The sequence below is a fragment of the Trichechus manatus genome, unplaced genomic scaffold (genome assembly GCF_000243295.1).
Source record: "Trichechus manatus latirostris isolate Lorelei unplaced genomic scaffold, TriManLat1.0 scaffold00137, whole genome shotgun sequence".
In the NCBI taxonomy this organism is placed as follows: Eukaryota; Metazoa; Chordata; class Mammalia; order Sirenia; family Trichechidae; genus Trichechus; species Trichechus manatus.
Genome location: NW_004444073.1, coordinates 1,532,644 through 1,554,520, shown reverse-complemented (window position 1 = coordinate 1,554,520; position 21,877 = coordinate 1,532,644). Strand labels below are relative to the sequence as shown.

At 43.1% G+C, this 21,877-nt stretch overlaps 1 protein-coding gene across 2 annotated transcripts in view; it reads right to left on the bottom strand.

Annotated features, from left to right (window-relative positions):
- AOAH (acyloxyacyl hydrolase) overlaps nucleotides 1–21,877 on the bottom strand; it is a 240,538-nt gene that overhangs the window by 116,272 nt on the left and 102,389 nt on the right. For both annotated transcript variants that reach the window (XM_004385300.2, XM_023739575.1), the window contains 5 exons: nucleotides 20,269–20,329; nucleotides 19,044–19,114; nucleotides 18,251–18,299; nucleotides 15,315–15,363; nucleotides 12,690–12,784 (listed from right to left, as the gene is read on the bottom strand). In XM_004385300.2, coding sequence (XP_004385357.1) covers nucleotides 12,690–12,784; nucleotides 15,315–15,363; nucleotides 18,251–18,299; nucleotides 19,044–19,114; nucleotides 20,269–20,329 — 325 coding nt within the window. The remainder of the gene's footprint in view (nucleotides 1–12,689; nucleotides 12,785–15,314; nucleotides 15,364–18,250; nucleotides 18,300–19,043; nucleotides 19,115–20,268; nucleotides 20,330–21,877) is intronic.

Genomic DNA, 21,877 nt, shown 5'->3' with positions numbered 1-21,877 from the left:
GTGAAAGTTTACAATTCAAGTTAGTCTCTCATACAAAAATTTATACATACATTGTTATGTGACCCTAATTGCTCTCCCTATACTGTGACAGCACACTCCTTTCCACCCCAGATTTCCCGTCCTCACTGCTTTTTAAGAGTGCAAATGGAACCTGAGATCAAGAAGTTTGAGAACTGCTCCTCAGTAATGAGACACTGCTGTCGAGCACCACTCAGAATGATCAGAACCCACAGAGAGATGAGAACTATTGTTTACCGAGCCTCTATTATCTTGCAGGTGTATTAAGGCTTTAACTAACATGTTAAACAAGCAGTACTTGTAAGGCGAAATAAGAAAACAACTCCACTCCTTTCCCCACTGCCCACTCAACCTGTGACGCCAATTCTTCCTTTGCCCCTGGAAGAAAATTCAGGCCAGCCCTACCATGCTTGTGTTCATTCTCAGATAATATGAATTCCCTGGTTAAGCTGAATTCCATTTCAGAATATAAAATGCCCAGTTCTAGCAGTCCAGGCCTCGTAATTTAATGCAAAAACTCCTCGCTTCCCCCTGGCTTAAGGCCAGTCATCTGGATCAAGAGAGGGGAATCATGGTCTGCTTCCTCTCTCTGCTTTGCCAGCTCATGCTTCCACTTGCTGGCTGAGGCTTCCGACCCTTCAGGGAGGGATGGAGAGAGAAGAGGTGGAATCTGGTGATTTCCTCTGGCTGGGCAGACGTTCAGAGCTGACTCTCTCTGGAACGTGCTTTCGTGGGGCTCTTGAGAAGCCCTGCTAGAAGCACTTGACTAGCCCTGCTAGAAGCACTTGACTGACCTGCCCATGCTGTAGTTGATGTGTTCTCAGCCCCCACAGTCAGTTCGGTTTCCTGTTTCAGCCCCTGGTCACTCGGAGGTTATCCCCTCTGTTGAGATCAAGATCTGGAGGACTTTAAATGGCCCTAGGCTGGTTCTCCTTCCTGGGGTTCACATCCTTGCCCCTGGGCACACACCCTTTCTGTCCTGCTGCCTCAGGCACCCCCTTACATTCCTAACCAGTGCTCTTGACCCAGCCTCTCTGAAACACCTATCCAGGTCTCTCAGCGGCCTCCTTATGGTGAGGGGGAAGCATCCATTCCTACCCTTCCCCTCTTCCATGCTGCCACCACTCATTCCCAGCCTAACTCTTTTAGACCCTGGAGGTAGGAGTAAAGCTACAGGTTGCACAACTGGTTTTCACTCTCTTCTTCTGCAGGTCCTACTGAAGTCTAACAATTCACTCTGGAAAATGGGAGTAGTTGACCCATATTATCTCAGCTAAAACTTAGGTAGCATTGGCCCGATTTTTAACACAGTGTTATAAAAATCACCCCACGTTTCTGATGAGGAAGTCATCATTATATTTTATAGCTGAGGAAATGAAAACTCAGAGGGGAGGAGTAACTATAAGTGGCTAAGCCAGGATTTGTCTAATTTTAAGCCCAAGATTATTCTATCTACAGGTAACTTAGGGCCTTGCCATTCTCCTTTGGGGTCTGCTCCTGATTCGTGGGGTCAGCTTGACAAGTGACTCTCTTGCTATTAGTCGAGTCATCATACATCCTCATTGGTCTTGGGTAGTCCAGGTTAATGCCTATTATCATGGCATAGTTATCAGTAGTGGTCCCTTTCCTCTCAAAGAGTTCAGTTTCAACATAAATTTTGTGTTCATCATAACTATCAGTGGTGGTTGAGGGAAGCATCGTGCAGAGGGACCAGAAGCACCAGGGGCATGCCTCCTAGAAGTTTCTTAGGGGACCTGCCTCTTTTAGTAGAGCCTCCAAAGGCTGGCTGAAACTCTGCGGAGCAGATTTGCAGTTGGGGCATGAAGTCCAGGCAGCATCCTCCAAACCCAACATACCACGAAACAGCCCTCAGTCAAGTCAAGCCTGGTGAGATATCAGGCTGGAGGAAGGTGGTCTCTTCCAGAACTGGGCTGCGCAGGACAGAGATGGTGTGAGAAAAATACAAGCCACTGTTGATTCTAGATAACTTGTGAGTTTACCCATTTCTTTCCTTCCCCACAGTCTGTTTCCTAGTAGGATACTTTTTTGGGTAGGAATGATAACAACCTCCTTGTTGCTCTGCTTGCTGGGTTCCTCCCAACCCCCATCTAATCCATCCTGCCTATTGAAACCAGAGTGATCTTTCTAAAATTCAAATCTGACTGCTGTCATTTCTCAGCTAAACACCCCTCAATTAGATCCCTATTGCCTTCAAGATAAACTCCAGATTCTTTAAGATGGCTTCAAGGCCTTTTGAGATTCTGCTTCTGTGTACCTGTCTAGTTTCTTCTCTTACATTTCCCACCGTCTCCTGATGCATTTCAGTTCAGCCACACTGAATTTCTTCTCTAGAATGCTCATCTTTCTGACTCTGAGCCTGTGCAAGTGCTCTTGCTTCTGCTAGGACACTCCTTCCTTGGTCTGCTAGGACCTGAGTGCCTCCAACTCTTTCTTCCACTTTAGACTTACCCATCTCTTCCCTCAGGAAGCCTTCCCTCCAGCTTGGGTGGTGTGACCACATCACAGCATTTATCACTCCAGATTGCCCATTTGCTCATCTGAATCTCCCTGCTCTATGAGGACCTGGGTCCTTTCCATCCTCTTCACCACTGTGTCGTTAGCAACTGTCCTAGGGCTTGGCACACAGTAAGTCTGGGTTAATATTTGTTGAATTAACCAATGCAGGAATAGTGCTCTGCTGCTTGTCCTGCTGAGATGTGACTCTAGAATTTTAGCATAAGATACAGCTGATGCTTTGTTTTTTGCTTGCCACAAAGCATTAAAAGTCAAACAGAAACATGAGACATCGAGCACTACATACCTCATGGATATCTGCTCGGCATGCTATTCTTACCTTGGCTGACTCTCAGTACAAATGAGGAGATTCTATTATAATAACTTTTACAAATTGGAAGCCTTTTAAAAGGAGCATGATCCATAATAGCCAAAAAATGAAGCAATGAAACAACTGAATATCCAGTAGTAGGTTAATGATTTAGTAGATTATGGCATGTCCACTAAAATGGATACTATTGATCATCAATAAAAATGATAAGTATAAAGACTAAGTAGCAATGTTTAAAAATGAGTATGATTAGTACTAATTAAAAAAAGGAGAATCCACAATTGCATACTTGATATTCCTGTGGCTACATTATATACATACACACACACACACTATATATATACACACGCACACACACATACACATACATATATACATAGTGGGCATGGAGTGCTGGCAAAGAGTGGAAAAATCTGGAAAAAATTTAGAGTGGGGATTTTTCTTTTTTTACTTCTCAAAACTGACTCTAAAATTGATTTTACATCTTCTTTTTTTCAACAAAAAGCATGTTTCAAAAACAAATCTGATAATCCAAAATGTTAAAAATTATCTCCTTGGGTCATAGATTAAGGGTTTTTTAAAAATGATTTCTCAGTAATTTCTATATTTCCTTATTTTTCCCCATTGCATATTTAACTTTTATAATTAGATAAAAGCAATAAAGCAAATATTCACTCTTCTTCCCTCTCTCACTGTGGGCAGATATACTTTCCTCCCCACTGATATTGAGTGGGGCCATGTGACTTGCTTTGACCCGTGGGCTGATGGTGGACATGACACAGCAAATGTGCTTGTGTAGGGGACTTGCCCTTTTGCACTTTTTTCACCACCTTGAGGAAAGCACACCCTGGAAAGGTTGCTTGTCCAAGAAAAATGGTATACACATGGAGCTGACTCCAACCCTACCCACCGCTTGTAGCCAAAACCAACAGAGCCCAGTCTAGATCAGCTGACCCCCAGCCAACCCACAGATCTGTGAGTGAGAATAAATGGTGGTGGTTTTAAGTCATTGGGTTTTGGGGTGGTTTGTTACAGCATTATTTTGACAATAACTTGGTGATAAAGCTTCATTTTCAATGTCATCTTTCTAAGAAAAATATTTCTCTTATTTTTCTTGTCCCATCTTCCATTCTTACCAAATGGTATCCCATAGAAGTGTTACTAGGCTGGGAGGGACTGTGGTTATTTCTAGCCTGGAGAGGAATGTTAACCTGTAGTGACATTCTAAGAACCCCAGAACATCGGAGACTTAAAACTGATAATAAAGTGACACTAAACTGCAGTGTTGCCCCTGCCATTATAGCATTATTACCATACTGATAAGACTAGTGAGTCCCAATTACCATTATGCCCGATTTGTGTTCCTCATCAGCCCTACATCATCATTGCCATTCTCACAGTCATATCTCAAAACTACTGCCAAAAAGTGGGAGGAGGGAATAACCCAAACCCAAACCAACAAATGCTAATCTGCAGTATTTCAATCAGTTCATTGTTGCAAATAGTGGGTGAAAAATATTACAATCCAAATTTTAATTGTCAGGTCTCTGAGAATGGGGCCTGCTGCTGGGCTTGCTGGAGTGATTTTTACTCAGCAATGTCTTCTCATCCCCAGAGACTTAGAGCAAGCTGCCGCCTCGGTGAGGGTCAGGGAGAGGCTGTCCTCTCCAGGAGAACCTTAAGTGGGCCTCAGGGTGTAAGAAGAGGGACCTCACCTTAGCTTCTGGAGGCCCAGACGTGGGGACAGGAAGGACAAGCACATGGACATTGTTATGGATTGAATTATGTCCCCCACTAAAAGACATACTGAAGGCCTAACTCCTGCACTTGTGAATTCGACCTTGTTTGGTAATAGGGTTTTTCTCTTGTTATCAATTAAATTAAATGAGATTATACTGGAGTAGGGCAGATCCTAATCCTAATCCCTTCTGCATGGTGTCTCAGAAAAGGGGACAACAGACACAGAAACAGTCACACATAGGGGAAAGACGTCATGTGAGGATCCGTGTATAAGTTAAGGAACGCCAAGGAACGCCAAGAAATGCCAAGAAATGTCAAGAAAAATCTGGGTCTGCCGACAAGGAAGGATCTTCCCCTAGAGTGGACAGAGAGAGAACATAGCCCAGCTGATGCTCTGAACTCAGACTCCTAGCCTCCAGAACTGTGAGACAATAAACTTCTGTTCTTTAAAGCCACCCACTCTGTTATATTTTGTTATGGCAGCTGCAGGAAACTAAGACAGACATTGACCAGTCCCTGCACTGTGTGAGCTGTGTGTAAATTTACTTGTGTCCGCTTTCAATCCGACATATGATTACAAACCATTAACATCTATTAGCTCACTGAAGCACCATGGCCTTGCGTGAGATTATTACTATTATCAGTGACAGGAAAGGAAACTGAGGCCAGGGAGGCAAAGTGACTTGTTTAAGATGACAGAGACAGGAAGTGATTCTGCCACCTAATAGCTGTGTGACCTTGGGCAGTCTACTCAACCTTTCTCAGTACCTGTCTATAAAATGAGGGTATGTTGTAATAACAGTCACCTCAGAGGACTTTTACAAAGACTAAGTAAAGTAATCTAATGATTTGGTTTCCTTAGCTATTTGCTTAAAATAGAGCAAACAAATCCCCCAAATCTTGTATTACAATATTTGGTATGCACATAATACAAATTCTTTGTAGGAAAATTAGAAAAACAAAGTTATCTATACTTACAGCATTCAAAGATTACCAGGGTTAACCTATTAGTCTATAAAAAAACCATTGCTGTTGAGTTGATTCCGACTCATTGTTCTGTAACTTTCCAAATATTTTCATTTGCACACAGATACATGTATTTAGTCACAAAATTTTATACATTCTTACTATTTTGTAACCTGCCTTTGTCCCCTAAGAAATTATCATAAACATATCTTGCCAATAATATGTATACTACCAAAAACCAAACCAAACCCGTTGCAGTCTAGTCGATTCTGACTCATAGCAACGCTATAGTACAGAGTAGAACCACCCCATAGTGTTTCCAGGGAGCAGCTGGTGGATTCCAATCGCCAACCTTTTGGTTAGCATCCGTGCTCTTAACCACTGCACCACCAGGGCTCCAATATGTATACTAATGGCTGTATAATATGTCATTGTTTGGATGTAATTTTTTTTTACATCTATAACCCCCTATTTTCTTTCTTTCTTTTTTATTGTTGTAGTCTAAATGAAGTTTACATTTCAAGTTAGTCTCCCATAAAAAATTTTATACATACATTGTTATGTGACCCTAATTGCTCACCCCATTCTGCAACAGCACACTCCTCCTTTCCGTCCCTGATTCCCCATGTCCAGTCAACCAGCTCCTAACCCTCTTTGCCTTCCCATCTCACCTCCTGACAGAGGCTGACCGATTAGTCTCTTGTATCACCTTGAGCTAAGAGGCATACTCCTCAAGAGTATCAATTTATGTCCCATAGTCCAGTCCAATCCCTGTCTGAAGAGTTGGCCTTGGAAATTGTTTTAGTTCTGGGCTGATAGGGAATCCAGGGGCCATGCTTTCCGGGGTTCCTCCAGTCTCAGACCATTAAGTCTGGTCTTCCTACTAGAATTTGAGTTCTGCACCCCATCTTTCTGCTGCTCCATCAGGGACTCTCTGTTGTGTTCCCTGTCAGGGTGGTTATTGGTGGTAGCCGGGCATCATCTAGTTCTTCTGGTCTCAGGCTGATGAAGTCTCTGGTTTATGTGGCCCTTTCTGCCTCTTGGGCTACTACTTTCCTTGTGTCTTTGGTATTCTTCATTCTCCTTTACTCCAGGTGGTTGGGACCAATTGATGCATCTTAGATGGCTGCTTGCAAGCTTTCAAGACCCCAGACGCCACTCACCAAAGTAGGATGCAGAACATTTTCTTAATAAGCTTTGTTATGCCAATTAACCTTGATGTCCTCTGAAAGCATATATAACCCCCTATTTTTTGATTTTTAATTAATTTTCTCATTTTTGCTCATGTAAATGAGCAAAACTCTGATGAAGTTCACGTACATACATCCTTGAGCAAATGATCATTTTTAAAGGTAAATTTCCAGGTATGGAATTACTGGTTAAAATCGTAAACATCTTAATGTTGCTTTATACATATTGCCAGATTGCCTTTCACACAAGTTCTAGCAATTTAAACTCTCACTGGCAGTGAATGAACATGGCTGTATCACCATATTCTTGATAAAAGGGGCCTTTATCTCTCTTTAAACTTTGTCTATTTTATGGATGATAAATGGTATTGCATTGTTGTTTTAATTTGTGTTTCTTTGATTACTATTGAGGTTGAAACTGCTTTTATATTTATGGGTCATATTCCTGGCCATTAAAAAATTAAATTGTATTTTTTAATTGACACGCAAGCCCCAAACCCAAACTCACTGCCATGGCAAGCCCAAGCAGATCGCCAGGCCTTTCTTCAGAGGGGCTGCTGGGTGGGTTTGAACCACCAACCTTTTGGTTAGTAATGGAGTGCAAACCGTTTGCACCACCCAGGGACCTGCTGATATGCAACAACTCTTTATTACTCAAAAAAAGACCCAAAACTCTTCGCTGTCGAGTCGATTCTGACTCATAGCGACCCTATAGGGCAGAGTAGAACCACCCCACAGGTGGATTTGAACTGCTGACTTTTGGTTAGTAGTCAAATACTTAACCACTGCACCACCAGGGCTCCTGTTTATTACTAGAGGATTTAAATCTTGTACTTCTTTGTGATAAATATTATTCTAGTTTTCATTTGCATTTTAGTTTTAGGAAATTTTTTGACATTGCATATATTTGAAAAATTTTTTTGGCTTCCTCTTATAATACCATGCTGAGAGAGGCTGGAATACTTCTTAAAATGATTTTTTTTCCCCAGGAAGACATATGTCTGGTGTGCTTTCTGAGTCCCTGAATGACAAAGAGTAAGTTTTTGCTGCCCTTGTGTGAGAACAATAACTTGGCAGAGAGAGCATTTTTGACACAACCTCCTCAAAACTCTACAGGGGCTGTTCCACTGTCTTCTGAAATTTGGTGTTGATGGATAAGTCTGATGCCAAATAGATTTTCCCACCTAGTACATATCTTCGTTATGGTCCCTAGGTGGCACAAGCGGTTTGCAATCAGCTGCTAACCTGAAGGTTGGTGGTTTGAACGCATCAGCAGTGCTGTGGAGGAAAGGCCTGATGATCTACTTCCATAAAGATTACAGCCAAGATAACTCTATGGAGCTGTTCTACTCTGTAATGTGGACTGGGGTCGCCATAAGTTGGAATTGACTCAACAACATCAGGTTTATGAACCTTGGTTGTTGGTTTGTTTGTTAGGCAGAGTGAGTCTAAGTTTTTTTTTTTAATCCTTGGAATAAAAAAGAAAAGGCGGGACATGACAAGCAGAGAGTCTATTTTATACTTCGGCCTGGTGCTCTGTGGGGTTTTGGACTGAATATAATTTTTCTAATTATCTTTTATTATTTATTTGGTCATTGCTTTTTCTTTGCCACAGAAACCCTGGTGGTGTAGTGATTAAGAGCTGTGGCTGCTAACCAAAAGGTTAACAGTTCATATCCACCAGGCGCCCCTTGGAAACTCTATGGGGAAGTTCTACTCTGTCCTATAGGGTCGCTATGAGTCAGAATCAACTTGATGGCAACGGGTTTGCATTTTTTTTTTTCCCTCTTTGCCTGGTATTTTCCATTTTTCTGGGATTCCTAGTCAATCTCCAGGACCTACCCTGCTTGCCTCTCATCTTTTCACTTCTTTTTTTTTTTTTTTTTTAACTTTTTATTGTGGTTTCTGTGAAAGTTTACAGAGCACATTAGTTTTGCAATCAACAATTTATACATGGCTTGTTTCGTGACATTGGTTGCAAACCCCTGAATGTGTCAGCACCCTCCCCTCTTCCTCCCTGGGTTCCCCGTGTAGATTTGCCCAGCTTTCCTGCCCCTACCATCCTTCTGAGCTTTGCTTTTGGGCAAATGCTGCCCTTTAGGTCTTGGATAGTTGCTTGTTCTGAGGTGTCCATTCCTCATTTATTCACTCTTGATTTTCACATATTGCCCTCTCCTGAGTTTCAGAATTTCCCTGGCAGGCCTGTTGGTCCGCTCGGCCTGTGTTTGGCATTGTCTGATTTGCTAGTCAGTACTTCTGTTGCAGTTTTGCTTTGGGTCATTATGGTTTCACTTCTGGATGAATTATGGTTTCATCTAAAAGTAGTCTTCCCTGCTCTCTGAGTTTTCCTTTTTCATGGTTGCAATCTCCTCTCAACTACTGTTGAGAAACTGAATTTAATATTTCCAAAATGCTGCCCTTTTTCCTACAGCAAGCTTTTTTTTTTTTTCATAACGGCATTCTTTTTATAGCTCCTGAGAGGTTTTATATATCCAGATAGGCTTCTCTCCTTGCTCATCCTTACAAAGGGTTTGTCCAGTTTTGGGGACTTGGGAGAGGTTCAGTTAGAAAGTGCTTGGGTTCATGTTCAATTCCTTTAGTCTGGGAACAAGAGGTCAAAGTTTATAATTTCTGGAGTTTTCTTTCTCTGGGTCAGAACTTCAGCTTTCTAGGAGAAGAAAAGGGAAGAACCCAGGGTGCTTGTATGACAACAGAACGACTTTTGTGCCAAAGTTTCCTGTCCTCTGAGCAGGGGCACCATCCCCTAAACGAATGGACAAGGTGGCTCTTGGTATGAGCTCGTGATGGCAATGCCCGCACACTTCTGATCCCATTGTTTGAAGCCAAGTGTTATCCAGGAGTGTCAACCATGAGGGACTGCTGGAACTGCTGGGTCAGACACGGCCAGGGCCACTTCATGGAGGTGCAACCCCTGCGCTCAGAAGGGCCCTGAACTTGGTTTAATGCTCTGCTGTCCTGTCTTGAAATTCTTAATCGTCTCTTTGTGTTATATGAGTAAAGTGCAATGGGATAATGGCACGTGTGTGTGGTGTGTGTGCATGTGTGTGTGAGTGTGCACATGGAGGAGTTTGAGCCTCTGCTCACACGGCTCACATCATTCCATCTTTCCTCCTGCTGCCCCCCGGGGCAGGTTCTTGGCTACTCACTGCATCCCCCAGCCAGGTGGTGACTGGACGGTGTAGATGGGGGGAGGCCTGTGTTTCTATGTCTCCTTCCACCCTGACAGGAGCCTGGGCACAGGCACAGGGAGGGCTGGGGTCATTGTGGAGGCAGCTGTCCCTTGCAGGGCTGGCAGCACTGGTATCTGGTGGGTGATAGAGGTGAGCCCCATGCCTGATCCAAGTACCTAGCATGTCCCAGTGCAGAGGTTTAGAGGCCCCTGGGAGTCACCTGTCTGCCACAGGTTGAGGCTCCCTGGGTAGAGGAGATGTTGGCTGGATCCCCAGAGCCTGTCTCTGCCACCCCCAGGGAGCGTAGACCTGGTGGCTGGTGGAGGAGGAGCCCAGAGGGTCTCAGGGTAGAAGCCCAAGTGTCTGCGAGGGTCCTCACTTGCCCTTGGTATCCCCTTGCCTGTGCCTTGCCCCTCCCTCTCTTCCTTCTTCCAACCTCCCTAGTCTAGCTTACCTTTGTTTCTGATCGGCACAAAGCACCCCCCAGGCACAAGCTACTGTAGACGAACTGTGTAATTTTGGGGATTCCACAGGAGTTAAATCTTTTTATGTTTCCATTTAAAACTAGCATTGCACAGTATAAAGATGAACATAAAATTCATGCTAATAATTAAAAATTTTTCTTATTTCTTTTAGAATGGCATTAAATAGCAAATGAAAAACACCACGATAAGTGGAGAGAGAGACTGCAGGAGAAAGGAAAAAAGCCTTATATTTTAGTACCTGTAATGGAGCCCTTCCCCTGCATTTTGAACAAGAGTCCTGCACTTGCACTTTGCACTGGGCCTGCCAATTACGTAGCTGGCCCTGGACAGTCAGTGGCCATCGCAGTCAACACCTGGAGATGGTGGATCTGACACCACTGTGTCCCCTGCTGGGTTCAGACACCCTTCCTTGTACCCCCCCCCCACATCCTTTTATCACATAATTTCCCCAGGTGTTTGCACAATTCAAGAAGACGATAATGAAAACAAACAAACAAAAAACCCGTGGCCGTCAATTCCAACTCATAGCGACCATATAGGACAGAGTAGAGCTGACTCATAGGATTTCGAAGCAGCAGCTGATGGATTTGAACTGCTGACCTTTTGGTTAGCAGACGAGCTCTTAACCACTGTGCCACTAGGGAGATAATGGGCCTCCTGACAACCCGGCATGTGGGTGCTGAAGTGATGAACTGGAAATGTAAGGAGTCGTAATCCTATTTCTACCCCATATTCATGACTCATTCATCTGAGTAACACACGTAAATCTCTCTTGTAGTGCCTGATGCCTGCTATGAAGCCAGCAAATGCTGGTTTCCCTTGTCTTGCCTTCTCAGTCTCTCTGGGTTTGCAACTCTGCCTCATGGCCTTCTTCATGTTTGGTTTTTAATTTTTTTAATTGTGGTAAAATACATATAACATTTGCCATTTTAACCATTTTTAAGTGCACAATTCAGCGACATTAATTACATTCACCGTGCTGTGTAACTCAGTATTTAGTTCCAAAGAGCATTCATTACCCCAGACAGAAACTCAGTGCCCCTTAAGCAATCAATCCTCGTTCCCTCTTCCTCCCAGCTTCTGGTAACCACTAATGGACTTCGGTCTGTATGCATTTGCCTATTCTAGATACTTCATATAAGTGAGGCCATACAATATTTGTCCTTCTGTTGCACAGTGGTTAAGAATTTGGCTGCTAACGAAAAAGGTCAGCAGTTCGAATCCACCAGCTGCTCCTTGGAAACCCTATGGGGCAGTTATACTCTGTCCTTTAGGGTCGCTATGAGTCGGAATCAACTCGATGGCACTGGGTTAACGGGTGTGACTTATTTCACCGAGCACGATGTTTTCGAGATCTATCCATGCCACAGCATGTATCAGAACTTCATTTTTCTTTATGGCCGGGTGGCACAAACAGTTTGCACTTGGCTGTTAATTTAAAGGTTGGCAGTTCAAACCCACCCAGTGGTGCCGTGGAAGAAAGGCCTGACAATCTGCCAAGAAAACCCTATAGAACAATTCTACTCTGCAACACATGGGGTTGCTATGAGTTGGAATCAACTCCATGGCAACTAGTATTTTTTGGTGTGAATATACCACATTTTGTTTATCCATTATCTGTTGATGGACACTTAGGTTGTTTCTCCCTTTTGACTACTGTGAATAGTGCTGCAATGAAGACTGGTACACACGTAACTATTTGAGCCTCTGTTTTTAATTCTTCTGCATAGATACCTAGGTGTGCTTCTTCGTGTTTTTAATTAAAAAAAAAATCTCCAGGACAGTCTTGCCACTCTTCAGGAACGGAAGGCAGGCTGGCCTGTCCCCTGAAGCCCTTCTGTGGAGCAGCTGCAGTGGCCACCAGGAGCTGAGCAGCCTGGCTACCTATCCTCTTTTGGCTTGCTCAGACAAAAAGCTAGCCAGAGAGGCCCCAAAGCGCCCATGCCTGACCTCCAGGGGGAAGGCAGTCTGATGGTCCTGTATACTCTCTGTGCGCCACTTTCTTCTTGCTCCCACCTGTGATTTTCAGGGCTCCTGGCAGCAGGAGACGAACTGAGGTTCAGAAGCATGAGTAGGAGAAACCCCGTGCCCCGTTTGCCTAGAACTGGAATGGCTGTGGACGCGCCTTTCTTGGCAGATTTTGCTGAGTAGGAAAATTTGCACCTGTTTTGAGTTGGCATCCCATTTAAAGAGAGAGCAAGGGGAAACACAAAGGCCAGCACATCCGAGAATGATTACTGCCAAAATTACTTACCAAAGATATCTGCAACGCTGTGATCCATTCGGGAGCGATGTGGAAATGAGCCCCAGCTGAGTCTCCCAGCAAAATGATTCCCCTGGGCTGTGAACCTAGGTGGACAATTTATTCACATTATTTATGCGCTCAAGTTGTCTGGAGCCTCCAGGCTGGCTAGTTATGAGAGCAGATACCCCGGTGTGCATTGCAAACTCAGAACATCCTAACAGTGATGCATAGCTGCTGTTTGTGTGCTGGAGAGTGAGGGGCATAGCATTTAGGAGCTGGATGAGATTTCTAGGCCATCAGAACTGCTGGCTAAGCTCTGCAGATGCAGATGTGTGTCCCAGCTCAGCACAAAACAAACTGCCGTACAGCATCCTGAGTGAATGATGGATGAATAAGTGAATCGAAATTCCATCTGAACTCAGAAATATGCCCTATGTTTCGGTTCTGGAAATTGTTTTCTTGGAAAACACACCCATTTCTGTTTCAATTCACCTTAAGACTTGATCTCATGGAGCAATTTTTTTTTTAAAATTTTTTTAATGTACTTTAGATGAAGGTTTACAGAACAAATAGTTTCTCATTAAACAATCGATACACATATTGTTTTATGACATTGGTTAACAACCCCACAACATGTCAATACTCTCCCTTCTCGACCTTGAGGACCTTTTTTTGGTGAAAATATACATAGCCAAAGTTACACCATTTTGAAAGTTTCTGCATGTACAATTCAGTGACATCAATTACATTCTTCCAGTTGTGCTGCTATTCTCACTATCCTTTTCCAAATTATTCCATCACCATTATCTTCAACTCACTGTCCCCAGGCTTCCCATCAAACCTTTTAAATTGCTGTTGTCAATTTGCTCTTACATAGATAATTCTTTTTTTTTTTTTTTAACCTTAGATGAAGGTTTGCAGAACAAATAGTTTTTCATTAAACAGTTAGTACACATATTGCCCTATGACAATGGTTAACAACCCCATGACCTGTTAACGCTGTCCCTTCTCAACCTTGGGTTCCCTATCACCAGTTTTCCTGTCCCCTCCTGCCTTCTAGTCCTTGTCCCTGGACTGCTGTGCCTCATTAGTCCTGTTTTGTTTTATGATGCTGTCCAATCCCCCGCTGAACGGTGAACTTCGGCAGGCTTCACCACTGAGCTAAAAGGGTGTCCGGGGGCCATACTCTCGGGGTTTCAGGAAGCAATTTTTATTTTTCAGAGACGTTATCGTCTTTTAAAGTCATTAATCCATATATGTAAAAGCAATGGATGGACGATTCAGCTGATTAATGGGAGATAGAAATATCAAGGTTTCCATGCAGCCCTGTATGTATGTATGTTTAATCTGTTTCTGAGGCCCAGCTACACAAATCACTTACCTACAGAGATACTCTTCCCAATCGCTTAAGATTCTGGAAGAATCTATCAATACTTCCAAGAGTCAGAGAGGGGATCCTCTTTCTCTGTCTCCAACTCCCCCACCCCAAGTCATGCTGGAGGGTCACCCAGCCTCACTACAGTAGCTCCCTATCCTGGGCCCCATGGCAGCCAGCACTAGGCCACATAAAATAGGGACTGGGAAGGCCTTGGACATCCAGGAGGGCACAATGGGCCAGGATGAAGGGGAATCTAAGACGCTTCCCACAGTGACCCCAGAACCTCACATCAGCGTTTCACCTAGATCCGGATTCATTTGTTCATTCATTCCTCCAACAAGTATTTCTCAACTGCATAAATATGTTTGATTCTTTACAGTTTCTATCCCCCCTTCGTGCCCCTCTAAGAACTTAAAGACAATTAGACTTTAAGTTTATTGAGGGTCATGACTGTATCTTTTTTGCCCATGAAAACTCAGTGGCAAGGAGAGCCCTAGGCACACAGTAGGAATAGGTATCCAGGAAATACCTGTTGAGTGAATGAATGAAATGTTTCCAAATGTTAGAGAAAGGCATTGCCTAAACATAAAATACCTATGGTATGCTGTTACCTTAGGGTCTTGTTTAAGACTTTGGGCATTACTGGAGTGTGTTTTCAGTAATGTGTGGATAGTGGTAGGTTTCTTCTAACAGTACTGGTGGCCTAGATGTCTGTGGCATTTGGGCGTTTAAGTACAAAGCTCTTTCCATAGTTATTTCACCCCAGTGGTTATGGCTTGGAGATCTCCCTCAAGTCACTCAGACATGCATCTTTAGCAGAGTTGACATAGGACCCATTGGTACAAGCCCAGGGGGTCTGATCTTCTAGTGTATTGAGAAGGAAATTAAAATTCCAGATTAAAAATTTCAGTTATCGCCTCTACTCGCTTTCTTATTTGGAGAAGTGCTGGATTTCTGTTACCCTGTTATCCATCCTGCAGCCTTTCCTAACGCAATCATTAAAATTTCCAATCCCCAAATAAAAGTCAATTAAACAAATTCAGTTTTGCTTTTTCTAGATTCTGCCTCCCTTTCCTACGTCTTTTTCAGGTCTTTCTTTGATCTGTCACAAAAATAAATGTAAACTGGTCAATTTAAAGAAAGTTCTAGCATCAGGCACTTCCTCACTTGGGCAGCCTGTCCACTTCAATTTGAATCCCACTAGGAAGGAATATTCATTCTATGGTAATAAGCACGCTGACTCTTACAAGTCATACCTTCACAGAATTTCTTCTCATATGGAATTCCATCTTTTGGATCAATACCCTTTAAAAGAGAAATGATGAGATTAACAGTTTGTTTTTTAAATTTATGAGACACAATGAATTTTTCCCAAATGGCTTTAAAAGGGTAAAAGCTAATCAGTAGGTAAAACACTTTGAAGTCTCTTGAACCCCTAATTTAACATAGTAACACTCCATGCTAGTGAGGTGGACGTGAAAGGAACTGAACAGGAATAAGGAGAGATCTAGAAACTGGGCCGCCTCTTTCGGAGAGTGCAGGGCAGGGAATGAGTGCTGGGAGAGATGCCCAGGTCGGGACTCTCACTGGTCAGAGCACTGAGGACCGTGACACAAGGTCCTGACGCCTTCACTATCTAAGGATTGATGTTTTTAGAGCAGTGATTCTCTACCAGGGGTGATTTTGCCCTCCACCCCCAGTCCAGGGGACATTTTGGTTGTCATGACTGGGAGGAGAGGGTGGGTAGTGGGTAGATGCCAGGGACGCTGCTAAACATCCTACAATTCATAAGAAAGCCCCGCATCCCCACGACAAATATCTGACTCAAAATGTCAACGGTGCTGAGTTTGAGAAGCCCGGAAGCATGTTGGGCCTGTGAGTGGGACTAAGTTACTACAGCTGAGGGGACTTCTTAGCACCTAAAGCTAAGGCAATCCATTAGTGGAGCGGGACAGCTCCCTAGAGTTTGAATAGTGTTAAGGGAAAGCTTGAAAATCTTATTTTTGTTGTTGTTGTTTGCCAAACTGTGGTCTAGAGAGCACTGAGATATGGATAGTGTTAATGCTAATAATAGATGTTAATAATATAACACATGAATACTTATTAATAAATATAAGGAAATTAATAGCAATAATAAGATAATTGTAATAATAGATATAAATAGTATTTTAAGACAAAAGTGCTTAATAGAGACATGTTGGAAACACTGTATTCACTTTCCTGGTCTTGGGGACTCTCAAAGCAAAACAAAAGCAAAACAAATCCATTGCCGTTGGTCGATTCCAACTCATAGCAACCCTATAGGACAGAGTAGAACAGCCCCATAGGGTTTCCAAGGAGTGGCTGGTGGATTTGAACTGCCGACCTTTTGGTTAGCAGTCAAGCTCTTCACCACTGCGCCACCAGGGCTCCCAGTGCCCATTAAAACATTAAAGATGCCAAGAAATCTGAAAGTACAGAAAGCTGTTTAACTTAATTTGACCTAGTACTTACTTGGCTATGGAACCTCCTCCCTCTCATACCTATTAACATCACACTCAACACTGAGGTTCTGTGGACACTGTTGGGAAATATTAGACTAGATATTTATAAAGTCCCTTCTGAGGTTATGAGTCGTGAGTCATCTCCTTCGGTGGAAAGGGGTAGGTGTGAAAGTGTCTCTCCCATTACTGATGATACGCTCTGCATCTCACATCCCTGAGCTGATGGTGGATCTCTATTGGTCTAGCACAGTCTCTTCTTGGCTCTTCCCGTGCGAGGTGGCATGCCAGGTCTGGGGCAGGGGTGAGACCACGGAACAAAGACAGCAGCCTCAAACACTTATCAAGCCCTCTTTGCCCTCCCACATGACAACTAAGCTTAGGTTTGTCAGAACAGGAGTTGCCTTGGGGGTCCGGACACTTGCAGCTCTAGAGGAGATGTCATCTCCTCCTCTGGAAAGGCAGCATCACTGAGGATACGGTGGGTGGTGCAGGGTGGGGAGTAGTCTGTCATGCTCTCCATATCCCAGAGGCCCTGGGGCATGAATGCACTCTGTAAGTGGCAGCTGGAGCAAGCCTGGTGCACCACTGTCCTGGAGAGAGGGAAATATTTATGAAAATTTCCCTCTCTTCATTAAAGAGAACAAATGAGGCAACTGTTCAGAGGCAGTTCACCTTGAAGTTGTAGAATTTTAAGCTTCAGAGACCCTCATTTGCATAACCCCCAGCCCATGTGAGTGCTGGGAGTGGCTGGGAGCTATAGAGTGTTCTAGGTGGGAGAGGAAGCCAGATGGCTGTCAGGACATGTTTCTATGTAAGCATTTCTGGTAAAGTGGTAAAGAGATTGCAAAAGAAAGGGGCCTGAATATCTGAGATTCCAGTAATTTGTTGGGATTTCTTTTATTATTCTAAACAATCATTTACTTTCATGCCGGATTTTGTGTTTGTAATCTGGTATTCTTTTTCTTCATAACCCATTAACCCATTGCCGGCGAGTCAATTCCGACTCATAGTGACCCTAGAGGACAGAGGAGAGCTCCCCCATAGGGTTTCTGAGGAGCAGCTGGTGGATTTGAACTGCCGACCTTTTGGTTAGCAGCTATATCACTTACCCACTGCACTACCATGGCTCCGTTTTCTTCACAAAGACCTCTCAAATCATATAAGCTTAAGACCCCACAAAACTTGGATCTGTCACCTTTGCTGTCCACAGATAAGTGTTTAGTAGGCTTTTCTCCTTTCTTCCTTTTTCTCTACTTGGAAGCTGCAAATCCATTATTCATAGGGAACTGGGACATCAGCAGTAAAGCCGTGCAGTGCAGGTAGTAAGATGACTATAGGGTGATTTCCTCTCTGCCTGTCTAGGCTTATGAAATAGAAAAATGGCTGCAATAAGATGATGACAGCAGGTGATTTACTCCAACAGTTGTTCCGGTTGCTGTAAAAGTTTGCTAACACCATTCCTCATTTAATTTCACTCTATTCAAAACAGAATAAAGGAATTAGACATGGGTGACCTTAAACAAGGTTTAAAGGGGCCTCAAACTCTCATTACATTGTTGGTATTCTTCCTGTGTACTCTCTTGCAAACAGCAGAAAAGAGCTGCTTGAGGCTGCCATTTTCTTCCTTAGGTCTGACTAAAGCCAATAGGCAATCGGCTTTTGGGGCGAGTGGAAAGAGAACAGGGTTACATCTGAATTTAGTTGCTTACCCAAATGCCATTACAGTTTGAATCCTGATGTGCATCCCAGTTGTCTGGCCTAAGAAGAAAACATTGACGTTGGTCTTTGGCATACATTTGTCACTCAGTGAATGTTAGTTTCATGAATAAATGAATGAATGAATGCATGAATGAGTGAGTGCTACACGAAGTGTCATTGAGAGACAATGGTGTCCTTTTTTTGTGCATCGTGGCATACAGAGGACTTCACTTAACGCTCTTTGATATCAATCTTGGTTTTGGATATTTGCTGGGAACCCCGAACCAAATCCAGTCTTTTCCATGATTGACCCTATTCCTGAACTATACTGTTGTGGAATGGTGCTGACAAACATAATGAACACAGCTGCAGTCTATTTTATTTAAATAGATGAAGCTGTTAAAGTTGGGCCTCTAAAATGCCCGAACATCTGGTTAATTTAATGCTTCGGCACTGTAGTCACAGCCTAGGTGAAGGTCGGCACATCCACTTTTTGAAGCCGGATACGTGACTGGCTGAACGCCAGCCAGGACTAAAACATGTCACGCTCTCCCTTCACTGAGCCATCTCCTTACTCCTGGTGGAGGAGGCCAGTATTTCTGGGCCCAATCCTGTGTGTAGAACTAGTGCAGGACAATGAATACACGAACGCAGCTCTTTTTTCACGGAGCTTTACTTTAGTCGGGACGTAGAGGTTCCCTCTCTCTGTAAATGAGAATACCTTAGGCTAGGGGAAGAAATTACACCTCCTGCCTTCTTTTTAGAAGGTGATTTCAAACCCAGAGAGCCGGCGGAGTAAGTTACCTTCTGCCCGGGTACGCCGTCTTGCTGTGGTCATTGCAGTCTCGCCCTCGCCAGTGATAGCCCCGAAGTGTCTGAAAGTGAAGACATACGCGGAGGAACACAGGTCAGCTTTGATGCATCCACAATGAAGGACCATCACAGCTGCCTGAGTCGTATTGACATCTGCGGTTTTTAATTCAAATACAGTCAAGGAACGCTAAAGATCACTAAGAAAATTAAGATTAAGATGGTAGGGCAGGCTGTCTGAGGGGAAATGTAACATAGTACCAGGGTCTAATAACAGGAGGTAGCGTGTGCGTATATGTAGAATGTGCGAGCATGTGTGTGTGTGTGTGTGTGTGTGTGTGTGTGACGTCGGGTGTGTGCCTGTATGTAAGTGTACATGCATGTACACACACGTGTATGCACGTATGTAACATGCATGTCACACACGTGAGCTCATGTGTGTATGCATGTGTGCGTGTGTGCACAGGGCTGTTTGTGTGTATGCGTGTATTCATGTGTGCATCTATGTGCACATCCACAAACAGCAGGACTACTCGACTCCCTAAAATTCCACTATTACTTGTCAATCCTCTCAGGCTCTGAAACAACTGGGTTATTTGGGCAAATGATTAATCATTTTATTGGATGATTTATAAATCCCCAGTCAAACTGGTTAATTATGTGAATTTACAGTATATGTTTGACCTAACCGATTTGAAAGAAGTAAGAGTCAAGATAGTCAAACAAGGTTTTTAGTTCCTCCATTTGCAGGTAGAATATATGAGAGAACCCAAACTTTTCAGGAGTTTGTGACATGTTATTTGCTTATTTGCATTCATGGAGAACACACTGACATTTAATTGCTCTAAATCACACACACACACACACACACACATACACACACACACGAACACACTTTAAAAAAGTAAGTTAAAGTAGGCTTGGGTTTAAGAATTTCCAAAATAATTCACAAGACCATTCGAGTTAACTGTAGTCCCTATGGAGAATTCCAGCTGGGAATGGGTCAGGAAACAAAACAGTCTAGGCCTAAGATTCGCCTTGATGCTTCCTGTATTATTATAATGCCAAAAAGTTCTTAAATGTCCTAAAATGGTGTATTGTTCATACACCACTGTTAACACAGTTAAATGAAATACAATCTTTTCTTATTAAAGGAAATAAATTTGTAGGAAGCTAGGCAATATTTAGTGAATAACTATCTATTTTTAACGATACTTACCGGGAAAACACTGTATTTGTCTGAGTCTGAATCTTTGAATGGCACAGATTTTTTTATAGCTCTAAAAAAAAAAAAAAAAAAGAAAGAAAACAAACACTTAGTGAGCTAAGGGGAAAAAAAAAGAAAGAAACCATGTTTGTGAGAACAAATGGAGACATTTTCAGATATGGCTGTTTGGAGTTGATGTGACAGATGCCCATTCTAAAGATAAAACAAAGGGCCTGCGTGGTCTGTAAGAGCCGCAGCCAAACCTTGCCAATCCCTGCTCTTCATCTAGGCAAGCTGTTTTCCCTCTGACTTGGTCCGTACGGGGAGGTGACATAACTGTATTGAAGTTATAGAGGCCATGGAATATTGAAGTTGAGATTCCCAGGAAATAAGGAGACTGTATGTTTTGTTTAGTCAATGAACTCAGTACTGCAAGTTGAAATTTGAACTGCTTTACACATTCTGTCATGGAAATCGTTTCTTAAAATTTTACTATTTTGAACCATGTATTCTGAAAATCATGACAAATGGCGAAAAGATTGAAGTCGTCAAGGATTTCATTTTACTTGGATCCACAATCAACACCCATGGAAGCAGCAGTCAAGAAATCAAACAATGCATTGCACTGGGCGAATCTGCTGCAAAAGATCTCTTTCAAGTATTGAAAAGCAAAGATGTCACTTTGAAGACTAAGGTGCGCCTGACTCAAGCCACAGGTATTTTCAATCGCCTCATATGCATGCGAAAGCTGCACAGTGAATAAGGAAGACCGAAGAAGAACAGATGCCTTTGAATTATGGTGTTGGCAAAGAATACTGAATATACAATGGACTTCCAGAAGAACGAACAAATTTGTCTTGGAAGAAGTACAGCCAGAATGCTCCTTAGAAGTGAGGGTGGTGAGGCTTTGTCTCATGTGCTTTGGGCACGCTATCAAGAGGGACCAGTCTCTGGAGAAGGACATCATGCTTAGTAAAGTAGAGGGTCAGCGAAAAAAAGGAAGACCCTCTATGAGATGGATTGATCCAGTGGCTGCAACAATGGGCTCAAACATAGCAATGATTGTGAGGATGGTGCAGGACTGGACAGCGTTTTGATCTGTATTGCATAGGGTTGTTATGAGTTGGAACCCACTCAATGGCACCTAAGAACAACAACAGTTCTGAGAATCTTGACTTGTCATTAGCTAGCAAACTTCACACCTAATCATGAGCCTGGGAAACCAAGGACCCTGATGTGATGACCAAGCAAATTCTTACCTGTGATGGTTAATTTTATGTGTCAACTTGGCTAGGCTATGGTTCCTAGCTTTTTGACCAAACACTAGTCTAGTTGCTGTCATGGAGTAGCTACACGTAATTAAATCAGACGGCCTTGGGAAGTGCAGTTTACCTTTTGTAATGTAACGTAATGACCTTATATCTACCGTAATGTAATGCAATCTTCCATAGTGTAATCTAGTATAACGTAACCACTGTCCATAATGTAATCTAGTATAATATAATCATCTCCCATAGTACAATGTAATGTCATCAATCGATCAGTTGCGCTCATATCAGTATAGGGTATATCCTAAACCTGATTGCTTCCGAGACCAAAATAGACACAGGCACATACACAC